Source organism: Rhinatrema bivittatum, chromosome 4, assembly GCF_901001135.1.
Source record: "Rhinatrema bivittatum chromosome 4, aRhiBiv1.1, whole genome shotgun sequence".
Taxonomy (NCBI): Eukaryota; Metazoa; Chordata; class Amphibia; order Gymnophiona; family Rhinatrematidae; genus Rhinatrema; species Rhinatrema bivittatum.
Genome location: NC_042618.1, coordinates 16,681,395 through 16,696,360, shown reverse-complemented (window position 1 = coordinate 16,696,360; position 14,966 = coordinate 16,681,395). Strand labels below are relative to the sequence as shown.

General features: G+C 44.4%; 1 protein-coding gene across 11 annotated transcripts in view; it reads left to right on the top strand.

Annotated features, from left to right (window-relative positions):
- FOXN3 (forkhead box N3) overlaps nucleotides 1-14,966 on the top strand; it is a 645,757-nt gene that overhangs the window by 375,482 nt on the left and 255,309 nt on the right. For 3 of the 11 annotated variants that reach the window (XM_029597765.1, XM_029597767.1, XM_029597769.1), the window contains one exon: nucleotides 5,806-6,368. In XM_029597765.1, coding sequence (XP_029453625.1) covers nucleotides 5,820-6,368 — 549 coding nt within the window. In that variant the 5' untranslated portion in view covers nucleotides 5,806-5,819. Of the gene's footprint in view, nucleotides 1-805; nucleotides 2,677-2,828; nucleotides 3,762-3,867; nucleotides 3,886-5,283; nucleotides 5,462-5,805; nucleotides 6,369-14,966 lie in introns of those variants that run through there. The other 8 variants (XM_029597771.1, XM_029597762.1, XM_029597764.1 and 5 more) reach the window with 7 other exon arrangements.

The window sequence follows — 14,966 nt, the reverse complement described above, 5'->3', positions numbered from 1 at the left end:
TGCCCACACAGAAAGCAGGCACAAAAGTTTGCAGTTATGCGTGCTCATGGCAATCTCGCAGTGAAAGAGTGAGGTACGAGCCTGGTCTCCGCAGAATTACGCCTAGCTGGGCCATTTTAATTGCACCCTTAATGTTTATGAGCGGGAGAGCCATAGCAGTTTGTAATTTCAGTGTGAACTGTATGCATGTAATTAGAAACTTCAAGTCAAGTGTAACAGAATAAATAAGCATATTGATCTTTATACGGAAAGAGCAAGTGTGTGCCACTTCAGTCTACTACTGCTGTGCAGGAGAGGGAGGGAACCTAACCACTCTCTCCTACCTATTCTATCTCCTCCCTCCCCCATCCGATGTTACCACTCTCTACCCTCCAACCCATTTACCTCATGCTACTGCCAATTGTCTGCCTACTCTCCCCCCTCCCCCACAACAAATCTGGTGCTGACATTCTTGTCCTTCCCAGCCTAGTGCTCGCCACTCCCGTCCTCTCCTAGCTCTGCACTGCAACGCTTTCTCCTTTCCCCCAGCAGCTTCCACAAAATTCTCCCCTCTTTTGTTCCTGTGAAACTGCCACTGGCTATCTTTTTCCACTCCCCATCCCATTAACCTCATCTTGATGCTCTTTCATCTCAGCGCTTTCTTTTATTTAGAATTGTATACTACTTTTTCAGTAAAAAAAAAAAAAAAAAAAAATTGGTCAAAACGGTTCACATACAGGTACATACATAATATAAAAACAATGTAAAACAGATAAAAATAAAAAGTAAGGACTAAGATAAAATTTATATTCATTCACAGTAACAATACAAAAAACAAACTGAAAATCATAAAAAATAAGATTTGTTGAAGAGTGTTGGGAAAGTTATTCCAAACTGAGGGGGCCTTCCTTCACTTGTTGCCTCCATTAAACCTCCCATACTGTCCCTCCTCTCTGCTGTTTTCTAGGAAGAGAAGAGAGAAATGTGCTGCCAGTTGGAGGAAAGTCATTGGCAGACTCACAGCTGGCAGAGGGACATGATGTGAAGATGGTTTAGGGACTGGAGGTGCAGGTAGAGGAACACAAGTTTTTCCCTGTAAAAGAAATTTGACAAGTCCACGTAACAAACCTTGGACTTGTTAAGTTGAATAGCAAACCTTTTTTTACAGCTATCCTAGGAGGGGCACACTAGGCTAGGAATGGAAGAGTTAGCCTCCTGGTTAGAGCAATGGGCTGAGAGCCAGGACAATTGGGGGTTCAAATCCTGCTTCTCCCACTGATGCTCCTTGTGACTGTGGGCTCGTCACTTCAACTTCAGGAAAAATGTAGGGTCCTATTTACTAAGACAAAAAAATGGGAGAAAATGTACAGTAACTAGACCCCTTTAGACTGTAAACTCTCAGGGGTAAGAGACATGGACTTGATTGTTTCCAAACCCAAGGTGCCCTACAATCTAAAAGCCAGTGTGTTTCATGAAGACATTTCCTAGCCATGATCATTTCAGTTGCTTTCATGGTGCAAGGGAATTAGGACTTCAAACCTAAAAGGTGAATATTTGAGTTGTTGCATTCTGCCTGCTGCTCTTCACTAGCATGTAAACCTTCAGATTCTGTAATCTTATCCACCCAGTAATTAAGGTTGGAGGTTTTAGAAAAGTTTTAGGCCAGACCAAAGAATACTTTTTTGAGTTGAAGCATTCATTTGATGGCGGGGTACAATCTTGTGGAAAGAGCGCGTGCAGGGGCCCGTTTCACCCCGCCAGCGTTGCTCCCTTATCACGGGGTGGTTCTCCTTTGACAGCTAAACTTCTGAAGCTGATCGCTAAAGCCGTGGGGTTTCGCTTGCGCCTTCCCTTTTGAAATTGATAAAAGGAACCATTTGTTGCGTCCTTGTAAGGCTCGCAAAGCGTATTCCGAGGCGCTGAAGTTTGTGTGGGTGGGGCCGCGCGATGTCTGAAACAAAATGGCCCTGAGATAAGGCAGGAGCTTATCTCAAGGCCTTAGGATCTGCCGCTGAAAAGCAAACACGGGTCCGACCCTCATGAAAGATTTGCATTACAAAGGGCGGTGTGTTCATGCCCGCACGCACGGGGCAGGCCGTCTCGGGGGAACTCGTGCAGCGATGGCGCTCCGCGGCTGCTGGGGGCCTTCTCCGGACCGGGGGATCAAGGCTCTCGTGATCTGAGGGCTGGTGCACTGCGGATCCCGTCCAGGTACTCCCCGGCCGGGGGGCGAGCGACGCGCGGAGTTTGGAAAAAAAGTTCCCGCTTGCACGGCCCCTCTGAAACTTTCCGGAATAGTTCGCCTTGCAGGGAGGCGGGCGATTTCCGTTCATTCGGGGCAAACTCCACCGCTGCTCCTCCTTTTGTGCTGCTGCTGCCAACTGCCCAGGCGAGAAGAAGGCGGCTCGCGTGTGGGTCCGCGCCCGCCGGCCCCGGGAGCTGCGCCGTTAGCGGCGGCGGCGAGGAAGCCCAGCCCACGTTTTTTCTTCCCTCTGGTCATGTGTGCCTTTTTGTTTGCAGTGGAAACAATTTATCGCTCTTCAGCTAGCTCAGCCCTGGGAAGCGGCGCCTCTGACGAGTGAGGAGAAGGAAAGGGGGGCCCCGGCGTCCTTCTCCCCGTTCCATGCCGCCGTCCGGGAGATGAAAGTTGGAAGCGGCGGGGGGGGGGGAGAGGGCCGCCACGCGTTTCTCTGCCGGGTAAGTTGCGCGTCGTTCGGGGGGGGGGGGGGGGGGGGTTCTCGCGCAGCTTTCATGGCAGGGCTTGGAGCCGGGGGCGAGTACAGCAGCAGAATTCACGGCGGTGCAGAGTTCACTTGCCAGCGTGTAATCTTTTTTCTCTCTCACCCTAGCCGAGAGTTTCCCCGATTTGCCGAGTCGTTCGAGAACGAGAGCGCTCATTGTCTGCGGGGAAAGAATAGAACCCCCGATTGTTCGCGGCGATTGTTATTTGGCAACTGAGTGTCGCAGCGGATTGTTTCTGTACCAGGGATCGTTTTAACCCTGGCAGCTGAGAGGAAAAAGTACACTGAAGGAATTGAGGCGGGGCGCTGCAGGCTTGCCGGGCTAGAGCGAGAACTTGTTTGCCACGGACGGACAGAGACCAGTAAAGAACATTTTTTGACATCTGACCCGCAATGAAGAAATGCTCGTAATGGCACTGTATGGGAATAACAGCAGTTTCCCCGTCTCCTAGCAACAGCATTGATTGACTCAAAGCTCAACCAATCGCCGTCTCTGCTTGCCACAAATAGGGTTGTTTTTTTTTAACTACAAGTACAGTCGATTGAAGTGTTGCAATATGTGCTTCAGAGTACAGCGCAGGATTACGTCTATATATAGCCGTATAGATATAGATATGGTTGTTTTTATTTTTATTTCGTATGCTGCGACGTTTTCTCCTCCCCAAAGACTGTCAGTCCGTTTCTAAATTCTGTGAATGCCGTTGCAGTCAGTTTTATCAGGGGCTTGGTAGAATAAAGTGTAACTGGTTGACGGGAACCCCTTTCTGCCATTTTCTCTCGCGTGTGGCCGGAAACGTACGAAGCAGCATGCAAAGCCCGTAGCGGAGGTCCGAGGTCGCCTCTGGATAACTGTTTACAGATCTGGTGGGGCAGCCGCCGAATTGGCACCGATCAGAAAATGGGGAACTGCAGCCTCTCATGTGATCAGGCAGTTCTTTGTGCAGGCATGGGGAGGAAAAGGGGATTTGGCATATAATCACAAAAAGAAGAATGGCTAACTGCTCGCTTGTGGCTTATGGAGGCACGAAAAAAAGTTCTGAGGTCAGCCACTTTGAGTTTCTGCATTGTGGATGCTACTATTTTTATACTTGTTTGCTTGCAGAGCTGGGAGAATCAAATTTCACCTGAAAGGACTCTTTCCTTTATAAAGCAGCTCCGGTGCAAGGTACCATAGGAAAACTGATATTGGTGGTCCGTGCCAAACTTTACACCCCTCGCCCCCCCCCCCCCCCAAAAAAATAAAATAAAAGAGGCAAGGAGAACTGACTCTCAGTCCTTTGGGAGGATACTGACAGATAAGCAAATTAAACAGAAAGAGAGCAGCATGTTGTCATAGCAACAATGCAATTAAATTACTTTACTGTCAGCCATGATATAATTTTCCTGTTTAGAAGCTCTCGGGACATGAAACTTCCATTTGGAGTTACCCAGGAGCTCTGTAGAAGTCGAGAGAGAGACTGAGCACAGTGCTCCCTGTTTGAGGACCCACTTTTTTCTTCCCAGCTGTTAATTTTAAGCCTTGTACTGCACCTCACTACAAAAAATGCCAAGCTTATCCTACGTGATTGTCAAAAGTGGCTTTGTGTACTTCATTCCCTGCTTCCTAACAGAGACTGGATGCTTGTTCTTTCCCATGAACATTTCATAAGTGAAACAAGTTAACTTTCTCTTCTTTGACTCTCAGGAGCAGCAGCAGTGTAAATAGTGCAGCAGTGTAAGATGGAAAACTGAAACAGTTTAATTTTCATTGAAAGGATTAGTCCAGAACCTTCCCTTTTTTTAGTTTATAGTTTCATTCACTCAAACAGAAGAGTGGATGAAATGTAATGTATTCATTTATCCTTCATCACAGGTAAACGTGTGGTTGCCTTTCCTGTGTTTTGCAGATACTTATGTATATATACATTAGCTAAATGTGCCTTTCCCCAGGAGAGCTGCAAAACAGATTTGCCATCCAATTTGACAAACTCTTGAAAAAATAAATCTGCGGCTTCATCACATCGGTTTAAACAAGCGTCTTTTAAAGGAAAAATTGCATTTATGCCAAAACATCCTCTCTTCCTTCCTCCAGCACCCTATTTCCCCCTGCCCGCTGTGGCTCCTCCACTATGTCTTCCTTCCCCCTATCACTACTTGGTACCATTTCTCTCTGTCCTCCCACCTACCAAGCTCCACCACGCTCTCTCCCTCCCTCACCCTCCCATCCAGAAAGCAGCACAGAGGCATGGTAGAATAATGGAAGAGAGCTGATAGATGAGCAGTGGTGTAGTGAGTAGAGGAGGAGAGAAGATATAGTGCCGGGCGGTGGGTTAAAGGGGAGGAAAGAGAGCAGTGGTTAAAAAGAAAAAAAAGTAGAGGAGGGGTGAGGAGAGAAGTCAGCAGCGCTAGGTTGTGAGGAGTAGGAGGACGCAGAGCTACTCCACTAGGATATTGGGTGGGGGGAAGAGGGAGCAGAAGGATAGAGAATGGAATAGGTGGTAAGTGGAGGACAGAGAATAGTGGTTTGCAGGGAGAAGAGAAAGCGGTGGCAGGAGAGGGAAAAGAGAAATTAGCAATTGTGGGGAAGAGGGGAGGGAGTGCAGTGGTACCAGGTAGATAGGAAAGAACATCAAGACTGCATTTATCGAGGAGGAGGAGAAAGAGATGGCACCTCAGAAGGTGGAGCAGAGAGAGAGAGAGAGAGAGAGTAGTAACAGGCTGGACTGCCTCTTCACCCTTCCTTGCACAGACAGTTGACTGAAGTGAGTGACACAGTTTGCTTTTTACATATAAGCTGTTCTTTGTGACTGCTTATTTTTGTATAATGCAGCATAAAAATTGTTATATGAGATTTTACAGATGATGATCTCCATTTCTCTGGATTTTTGGGTGTGCTGCGCTTTCTCGATAATTCCAAGTTTTCCGTGCCATTCTAATAAATACTAAGACACATTTTATTTATAAAATATATGAATCACTTCCCAGATTTTTACAATAAAAGCTTCCAAAGTGATGTACAACCACAAAAAAATTCCTATCAAAATTGTATTTTTATTTCTAGTTCAGTGCCTGATGTTTTTTTTTTCTTTTGTGCTTTCTTTTCCAGGCGCCTCAGTCTAAATGGGTCCAGTCATGCCTCCCAGTAAGAAAACAGAGGGCTCAGGAATTAGTGTTGCCAGTGGATTGAGTCAGTGTTACCGGCATAGCTCTCTATCCAAGGCGCTCCAGGACGATGAGGACCTAGACTTTTCCTTGCCTGCCATCAGATTAGAAAAGGACAAAGTGACCATGGAGGATGAAGAGTTAACTAATTTGAACTGGCTGCACGAGAGCAAGAACTTGCTGAAAAGCTTTGGGGACACGGGCCTGAGAAGCGTCAGCCCCGTGCAGGAGCTTGACGACGACACCCCGCCATCCCCGGCTCACTCGGACATGCCGTACGATGCCAAGCAGAACCCTAACTGCAAACCTCCTTACTCCTTCAGCTGCCTCATATTTATGGCCATCGAGGACTCGCCAACGAAACGACTGCCTGTAAAGGATATATACAACTGGATCTTGGAACACTTTCCGTATTTTGCAAATGCGCCCACTGGGTGGAAAAACTCCGTGAGACACAATCTTTCCCTGAATAAGTGTTTTAAGAAAGTGGACAAAGACAGAAGTCAGGTGAGTTGTGAAGAGCATAACCAGCCACTTGGTGAAATCTGTTTTGACGCTTTTTAAATTTGCTTTTCTTGTAGGTAAAAGATTTTGAGCTTGCGTGTTTAATACTTCTGATTCCTTTTCCAGTTGAGCCCCCTACCTTCTCTAGGCACCAGTCGTTCTGTGACCACCTCTGAACAAATCCTGTTTCTTTCTGTACAGCCTTTAGCTTATTAGGTGAACTCATTACGGAGGGTTTGTAGTGCTCATTTTCACTTAATATTTTGTATTGTACCAGATATGTGACGTGCACATCTTACAAACATGTTCTTTATTCAGAGGTGCTCCTATGTAAAACTCATTCTTATATATATATATATTATAGTCTGGATCCATCCATCCACCTCCAGGGCTCTCCTCAGAAACCTTACACAGTCAAGGCTTTGGACGTTAGTTCTCCACAGCCAGACAGAAAATTTCAAGCCAACGAAAAAATCTTTTTCCTGTTAAAATATTCAGACTTTGGCTACGAGTCCAAATTCACGTCACTCTACTCCGTCTCTCTAAATGGGTCTTGAGCAATTAATCGGAGCGTATTCAGGCCACACAAACAACAAACAAAAAGGAAAATACAAACTCAGAGTTTCCTAAGGTGATCAGGTATACAACTCTCTCCCCTCGCTCCTCAGCACATTGTATGTTTGGCTATGCTCCAGGCACTAATCTTTCCACAACCCTTGATCCCAGAAACAAAAAAAAAAACAAAACCCCATCTCTAACCAGCATATGGAAAAAACCTCAGGGGTTTGGATCCCCAAAAAGGCTTTTTCTCCTGGGCTTGCACCTCCAAATCAACCATCATATCGAGACAAGAGCAGGCAGACCTTAACCGATATCCCTCGTGGCGCCTCTCTGAATCATTCCGCCACGTGGCAACAGCCACCGCCATCCGCACTGAACTCCGTTCCAGTTGCTGTCGCAGGGGTTTATAAATCGCAGCCACAGGACGTGGCTCGCCCTGTGATTGGTCCGTTTCCCACTTCATGTCTTGTGTGTCAGCTGGGTTGCCTGGGAGATTGAGGCCTCTGCCTTCAGAGGCTCCACACTCCAAGTCCTTATGGCCCAGGTGGTAGGATACTTGGGAGCTGTAGTTCTTTTGTGCTGAATCTCTACCCTGGGATTTCTCTTCTTAGGTACCACTATATATACATCTATAATCATGTAGCTCATCTTATTTTTTCCATACTGCATTGCTGGAACACAAAGTACTGTCATTCTAATTTGTAAAACGTCGCATTGGAATGGTGGCTTAGTTGTAGTACAGGAGTAACTATCTCCCCTTCGGCGTTGAGCATGTCGACACCAGCATAGCTATGGCACCCTGAGCCTGTTTCAGTGCCATCTGTGCCAAGTTAAAGTAAAATGGATTTTGAGCAGAATGCCCCACCCTCATTTCAACCACTGTATGTGCCGAAGCCCAAGCAGTCAAGTTTCAGGCCACAGAGGTCCTCGGCTCCTGGGTCAGTGCAGTCTCAAGCTACCGTAGAATCTCTGTTCTCTGAGTCGGTTTCTGAGGAATTCTGTGGCCTGGATAACTGTCAGAGGAGAACTTTCCCAAAGAGGAATGCTCAACTGATCTCCCATCAGGGCCCTCTTTCTGGCAGGCTAGGGATAGCTCTCTGCCTGAAGAGCTTTCCTTCCTTGACTTTGTTCAAAGGATACTTTTGAGTTACAGGTTGTGGATGAAGCAAGGGCACCTCTTCTTCTCAGCCTTCTCAAATATCTGCATCCCCCCTAAAGAATGGGAGACAGTGGCCATCTACCTTTTCTTCTAGGATGTGGGACACCCCACATGCATACTTCATATTAGTAAGAAGGTGGACATGAAGTACTGTGTCCAGCAGCTGAGGGATTCGACAAGCTTCCATTATTGCACCACAGTGTGGTAGTCGAATCTAGCTTAGACAGGATCAAGAAGTCAAGGACCCATATATTGGTGCCCCCGAACATGAGTTTCAGACTGGATCTCTCTAGGAAGAATCATTTCTAGTCCTGCATAGCATCTTACCAGATCTACATGATATAGTGCTTTCACACGTTCCTAGAAGGGGTCCAGGACTTCACCAAGCTTCTTTCCCCCCAATAAAAGTACCATAACGTGATGGAAACCAGCGTAAGGTATGAAAAGCATCTAGTCCATACAACCTGCAATGCTTTTGGACTGTTCATTCTGTTCAGACTGAGAGCCTCTGCCATGATAATTAACACTAACAGACTTTCATGGCTGCAGTTTTCAGGTCTTCGTGAAGATGTGTAGGAAAGGCTTGCAAACTTACTTGCAATGCTGGAAATCTCTTTGCATGTAAGATTGAGGAAGGATTGGAACTTGTGAAAAGCCACCATTCTGTGCTTCAAACCCTATCCACTGCCACCTTTGCACCACCCTTCATAACTCGGATAACCGTGGATCCCCCAGTAAGCATTTTTTTCCTCAAAAGAAATGCTTCTCAGGATCTACTCATCCCCGGCAACAAGGCTTAAGGCTTCACCATTGCAACCTAAGGAGCTCTGAAGGCTCATACTGCCACCCAGTCAAAACCAGGAATGGGGTTTTGGCTGAATCTACCAGAGATCCATATCTGTCTTCCGGAAGACCTTCCTATGGAAGGGAAGTTGATGTTTTCATAAACCATTAGCCCATTGTAATCTCAAACTGCAGGGTCTTCTGTATCATGAATTAAGATTACAGGTTACATCTGTTTGTTATCCCTCCAAATAATCCATCCTAGAGAGCTCCAAATCTTGCAGAAAACCAGGTCCTGTTCAAGGTGGAAATATCTTCCCTTTTGTAGATCAGAGTAATCAACCCTTGATGAATCTGCAGTTGATTAGTTTTAGTGATGTTCAGGTTTCTGTGATCAGTTTTAGGCTGCTCCAGGCCATCATTTATTTTTATGTATTGTTAGTATTATAATTTATGGCAATTATTTTTATTTTGTTTGTAGTGTTATGTTTGTGTTTGTATGTTGTTGTTGTTATTACATTGCTTAGATCTCATATAGAAATGAGGCAATGCATAAATCTGATTAAATAAATAGACCCCCCCCCCCCCCGACCAATACCCGTGAGAGCATAGTAGGCAGGCATAAATGGGCAGACTGAGTGGATCAAATGGTTTTTTTCTGCCAGCATCGTCTGTTTCTATAGGAATCAGGTAGCAAACGGAATTGTCGTAGCTCAAACAGAGTGTTAATCATGTTCTACTTCAGCAAGCTGGGAGGACCATCTTCTGTGTTATGGAACTAAGCCATCGTACATGGAATGACCCTAAGATCCACATACCTAGGAGGACTCTGTCAACATTTGAACCCCACAGGTAGCTCCTGGATCAGGGTGCAACACATGGGATATTCCTTGAGTGCGGCACACCCAAAGCAACAGGCTGATCCCAGTCTTCTGCTCCAGGAGTTGTTCAGAAGGTAGACTAGCAGCAGATGCCGTCTCCATTCATTGGGGAATGGCTCTTCTCTTTTCATATCCTTGCGTACCTCTGGTGGCCGGAAGCTTAATAAAACTACGAAGGGATCAGGTAAAACAGCATCTTCATTCTTTTAGCCAAGACAGATTTGGTTTCCACCTCTGCAGTTTTCCTGAGGAAACCAAGTTGGAAACATCCCCAATTTTGATCATGTTCTCCCCTAACATCCAGTCCCTATTCCTCTAAGGTTGGCTGTTGAGAAGTTTGTAAAACAGTTCCCTCGGTTTGTCTGATGAGGCTTGTAGAGAGGAATTCACAAGAAAATCTTATAGTTTTAAATGGAAGAAGTTTGCAGTCTGGTATGAAAGTAAAGCCAGAGATCACTTCTCTTTCCCATATTAAAATAAAATGCTTAAATACCTTCTATGTCTTTCAGAGTCTGGTCTAAAAGCCAATTCAAAATGTATTTTATTATGATTGGTGGTAAGTGCTAATCTGTAATAACCTCTACCAAGAAAGGACTGCCTCTTTTGTGTTCTTGTACAGTGCTGTGTACACTGAGTAGCACTATAGATAAAAGGACTGGCAATAGCAATGTAGAAGAAAACCCTATATATGTGCAGCCTGTAGTTATCTGATTAATGTGGGACCTTCTTCATTGGAAGCCCCCATCAAGCCTTCCAATCTTCAAGCAGGCTTTATTTTAATATACACTTTAGCAGAAAGCAAATCAATCCTAGCTTACACTTGCAGGGTTATGTATCCTGTTGCAGGTTCCTTCTCCTCGGGGACAGCAAGGGGATTCAGGTTCAGAAGCAACTTAAGCATATTGGAAAGGCAATCTCACAGTTCAGTTTGGTCTGGGTCAGATGATACAGTTAAGAGATGAATTCATTATTACAGGACGTGCGGGTCTCCTCCGGTCTCTTGCGGCTTGGGCCTCAGCTCTCCAACTGGAGGTCACTGCTTTCACAGGCCACATCTCTGTAAAGGTGAAAAAGCCCTTCATTCCTTGGATTGCAAGAGAACCATCACCTTCTATCTGGAGTGAATCCAAGCCCAAAGAAGGTGCACTGAGATTTGTTTTCTTTTCACTCCAATAGACCTCCGAGTGCATTGATGAAGGGCACCATTTCTAACTGGGGATCAGATTGCATTTCCTTTTGTTGTGTCCAGACAGGCATGACTTTAGAGCAGTGGTCCCCAACCCTGTCCTGGGAGGGCCCATCAGACAGTCGGGTTTTCAGGATATCCACAATGAATATGCATGAGAGAAAATTTGCATGTTTTGGAGGCAGTGCATGCAAATTTTCTCTCATGCATATTCATTGTGGATATCCTGAAAACCCGACTGTCTGGTGGGACCCCAGGACAGGGTTGGGGACCACTGCTTCAGAAGGTCTTAGCAAGGCTCATAATGTTAGGGACACGGCGATGTTGGTTGCTTACGTGCGGCCTAATTTTAATTCCCAGGCGCGCGCAAAAACCGTTAGATACACGCATGACTGGGCCGCGCGCCTGCCGAGCTCATTTTCAGAGTGGCCAAAGCCACACGTGTATCTCCCAGCGTGCATGGAAGAACCGGGTTGGTACAAAGGGACGGGGCGAGGGTTGACTGGGACAGCACCATTAGGCGCTGTCCCAGTGAAGTGTTTTCCGACAGTCAGCCGGCACACGGAACTTACTCCTGCTCCGTAAGTTCGAAAACAAAAAAAATAGGGTAGTTAGGTTTTAGGGGTTGGGGCAGAGAAGGGAAAAGGGGTAGCTAAGGGGGTTAGGGAACCGGGGAAGGCCCGATCATGTCACTGCACGCTTCAAACAAAATTCCACCCCCCTTATAAAATTGGCGCGTCCATGTGCACGCCCCCGGGAATTGTTTGCCATTGTAAAATTTACGCCTTATGATTTACTTCCATTGAGAGGAGATTTTCAAGGCTGCAATCTGGAGTTGCGTTCACCTATTCACATCCCGTTAGTGCCCTCCTAGTAGTACAATCAGTTTGGATTGTTCATCCTTGAGGGTAGAGGAGCCCAACTCTATCACCTTAGTTCCTATCTTTATGATTCCAGATTGTCTTATTAAAAAAAAAAAAAAAAAAAAGACAATATGAAATGATTTTACCCAATAAAAATATTTCCCATACATTGGTGGTTCTTGTTGGTTTCCACTCGATTTGTTGAAGGCAACCCTTAACTAGGGAATACCACTTGTGTCACACAAATCGTCCCACTTCCGTTTTTGACTTGTTCTGCTCAGTTTTATATATTAGTCAAAGCTAATATATAAAACTGAGGAACTGCTGCAGCGGCTGGCTTTTACCTTTACAGAAGTTTGGAACAGTGTCTTGCACTAAGCACAGTCATACGATCCACTTACATGACTGCAGGGTTGTTGTTTTTAGAGAACACCTGTTATAGTTGTACGCAAAAGTTTAGGCACCCCTGGTCAAATTGTATGTTTCATTGAATCACTAAATGAACAGAAGCTAACACAAACTCTGCATGGTAGAAACTTTAACTTACCATCAGTAATTTTTAATGCAAACATTTTTTTTTTTCTTATTTTAACAGACTGAAAATAATTTATAAAAATGAATCTGTCGTGCAAAAGTTTGAACACCCTTCTAGTTTATTCACTGCAGCTTATTAAAAAAGTTAATAAAGCTGAAAAAGTTGATTGATTCGTTAGGCTTTCAGTTAGTCAGGTCAAGACAATTCCACATTTGAAGAAATACTCTAACCCTTCTACCTTCTCAGGTTGCGATTGTGGTTATGTCCATGTTTAACATCCAGGGCCTCCTATAAATAGCAGCCGTGTGAGTATTTGAAAATGAAGATAATTTACTTTTGCAAAACAGGGGAAGGCTATAAAAATTTATTTTTTTTTAAATGCTTCCAGCTAGCGATTTCAATTGGCAGAAACATGGTTAAGAAATGGAAGTTACATGGAATTGTTGAAGTCAAGATGATATCTGGAGGACTAAGAAAAATCTCTGATAAAACTGCCCGAAAACTGGTCAGATCTGCAAAACAGAACTCGCAGATCACTACAAAGTACCTGCTGAAAAGATTAAAAGCGAATTTTAAAAGCCTGGTGCAGCATCCATCATGGGATGCACGAATAAGTCGGACTTGCACGCACCGAGCAGATTTTAAAAGCCACCTAGATCCGCATGTAAATGCCGCAGCGTGCACATCTTGAAAGATTTCAGAAAGGGGCGGAGTGTGGTCTGGGCAGGGTATGGGCATTTTGGGGTGTGAATCTGAGATGTGCGCATAAATATGTGAACTGGCGCATGGCAAGGCCCCCTACCACATAACTTTATTTCTGCTTTGGATGCCATGTAAATAAAAATAGGTAGATCTTCAGGGGTTTAAGGGTTGGGGATAACTGGGGGGGTAGTGAAGGCTATTAAACTAGAGGGGTTTGGAGGACCGATTTCTTAACTGGGCTAACTGGGGGCGAACTGGTAAAACTGGGTATAGTGTCAGCACGCGCCCCTTTTAAAATCTCCTAATTTACTTGTGTGTGGCCAGGCTTCTTTTATAACATGCGCAAGTTATAAAATGGGCACGGGCCAATGCACGCGCGCACATGTGCACCAGTTGGTCACTTTCAATCTTAACTAGCAGTGTTGTCCGCAGTATAGTGTTGCTTACTCAACAATGATCTGCATGGGAGGGTTGTGAGAAAAAAAAAGTCATCATCTAATAAAGTATGCAAAATAGAGCCTTGATGCACGTGACACCTTTTGAAACAAAATGCTTTGGACTGATGAAATGAAAATTGAACCTTTTTTTGGCTAGATCCATTTGGGGAGAAAAAAGGGTGAAGCATTTCGAGAACAGAACACCTTGACAATTGTTAAGCACAAGTATCTGTTTTGCTCTGGGATTGTGTGGCAGCCAGTGGCACCGGAAATATTGTGCAGGTGGAAGAAAGGAATGGATTCGACTAAATACCAACATCTCCTTGAAGCTAATGTCCATTGTCAGTGAGGAAATGTGAAGCTGAAAAGAGGTTGGATATTGCAGAATGCCAACAAGCCAAACCATACCTCAGAATCAGCCATGAAGTAGTAACAAGGAAGAGAGATTGGCCTTCACAGTCCCCAATCTTGATTTATCATTAGAAATCTCAAAACATGCCGTGCATGCAAGAAGACCTAAGAATATTTCTGAGCTAGGAGCGTTCTGCCAGGAGGAGTGGAAAACCCTTCCAAAGGCAAGAATAGGAAATATTTGGAAGCTGTTATTTCTGCATACAAAGTTCAGACTGTTGCACATGCCATATTCACTATTGCACTATTTTCAATATGTTCGGTTCAGAAAATATGAAGTAATTCTGCCTTTAAAAAAACATAGAAAGATGTATTTAACTTTGTGAAAACATTAAAAAAATACATAATGTGGAACGTTAATGGTCTCAGGAGTTAAAATGGTCTTCACGTTATGTCAGCGGCCCCACTAGGCGTTTCTTTAATTAAAGGGCCTTCATGTTAAGAGCACCAGTTCATATGTACCAAACTTAGTACTATCAGTTGGCGCTGCCAATATATCATCAGCTCAAATTAGTTTTTCTTTTCTTTTGCTCTCCTAGAGCTTGCTTTTTAAAAAAAACTTTACAAAAATCATATAAAACTTTAGTACATAAGACATGGTGCTCTTCATATGAAGACCCTTTTATTAAAGAAACTCCTAGTGAAGCCACTAACATTGTACATTTAGATTTTTTAATGTTTTCACATAGTTATATGGATGTTTTACATAAAATTCAATGATTGATACATTCACGTTTGATGTCTTTCTACGCTTACAATTTCTATTTAACTTTGTACCACGTGGAATTGATTTAATTGAAACATACATTTATTTATTTTAAAAATTTGTAGTCTACTAATCCATGAATCTTAGTGGATAACAAGAGAGACACAAAATAAAATCATCAAAATACATACAATTGTCAGAACCTCAGGGTGTACAACACACACCAAGTAAAATAATTTAAAACTTACAAAGACCAATCCCAGACACTGAATCTGCAGTACAGGAGCCAGAGTACATAGTGCCCAGACCACGCTAGAGTTCGTAGTCACTACTGAGCTAGGAAAGCTGGAGCGAAAAAAGGGCTTTGAGCTGGTTCA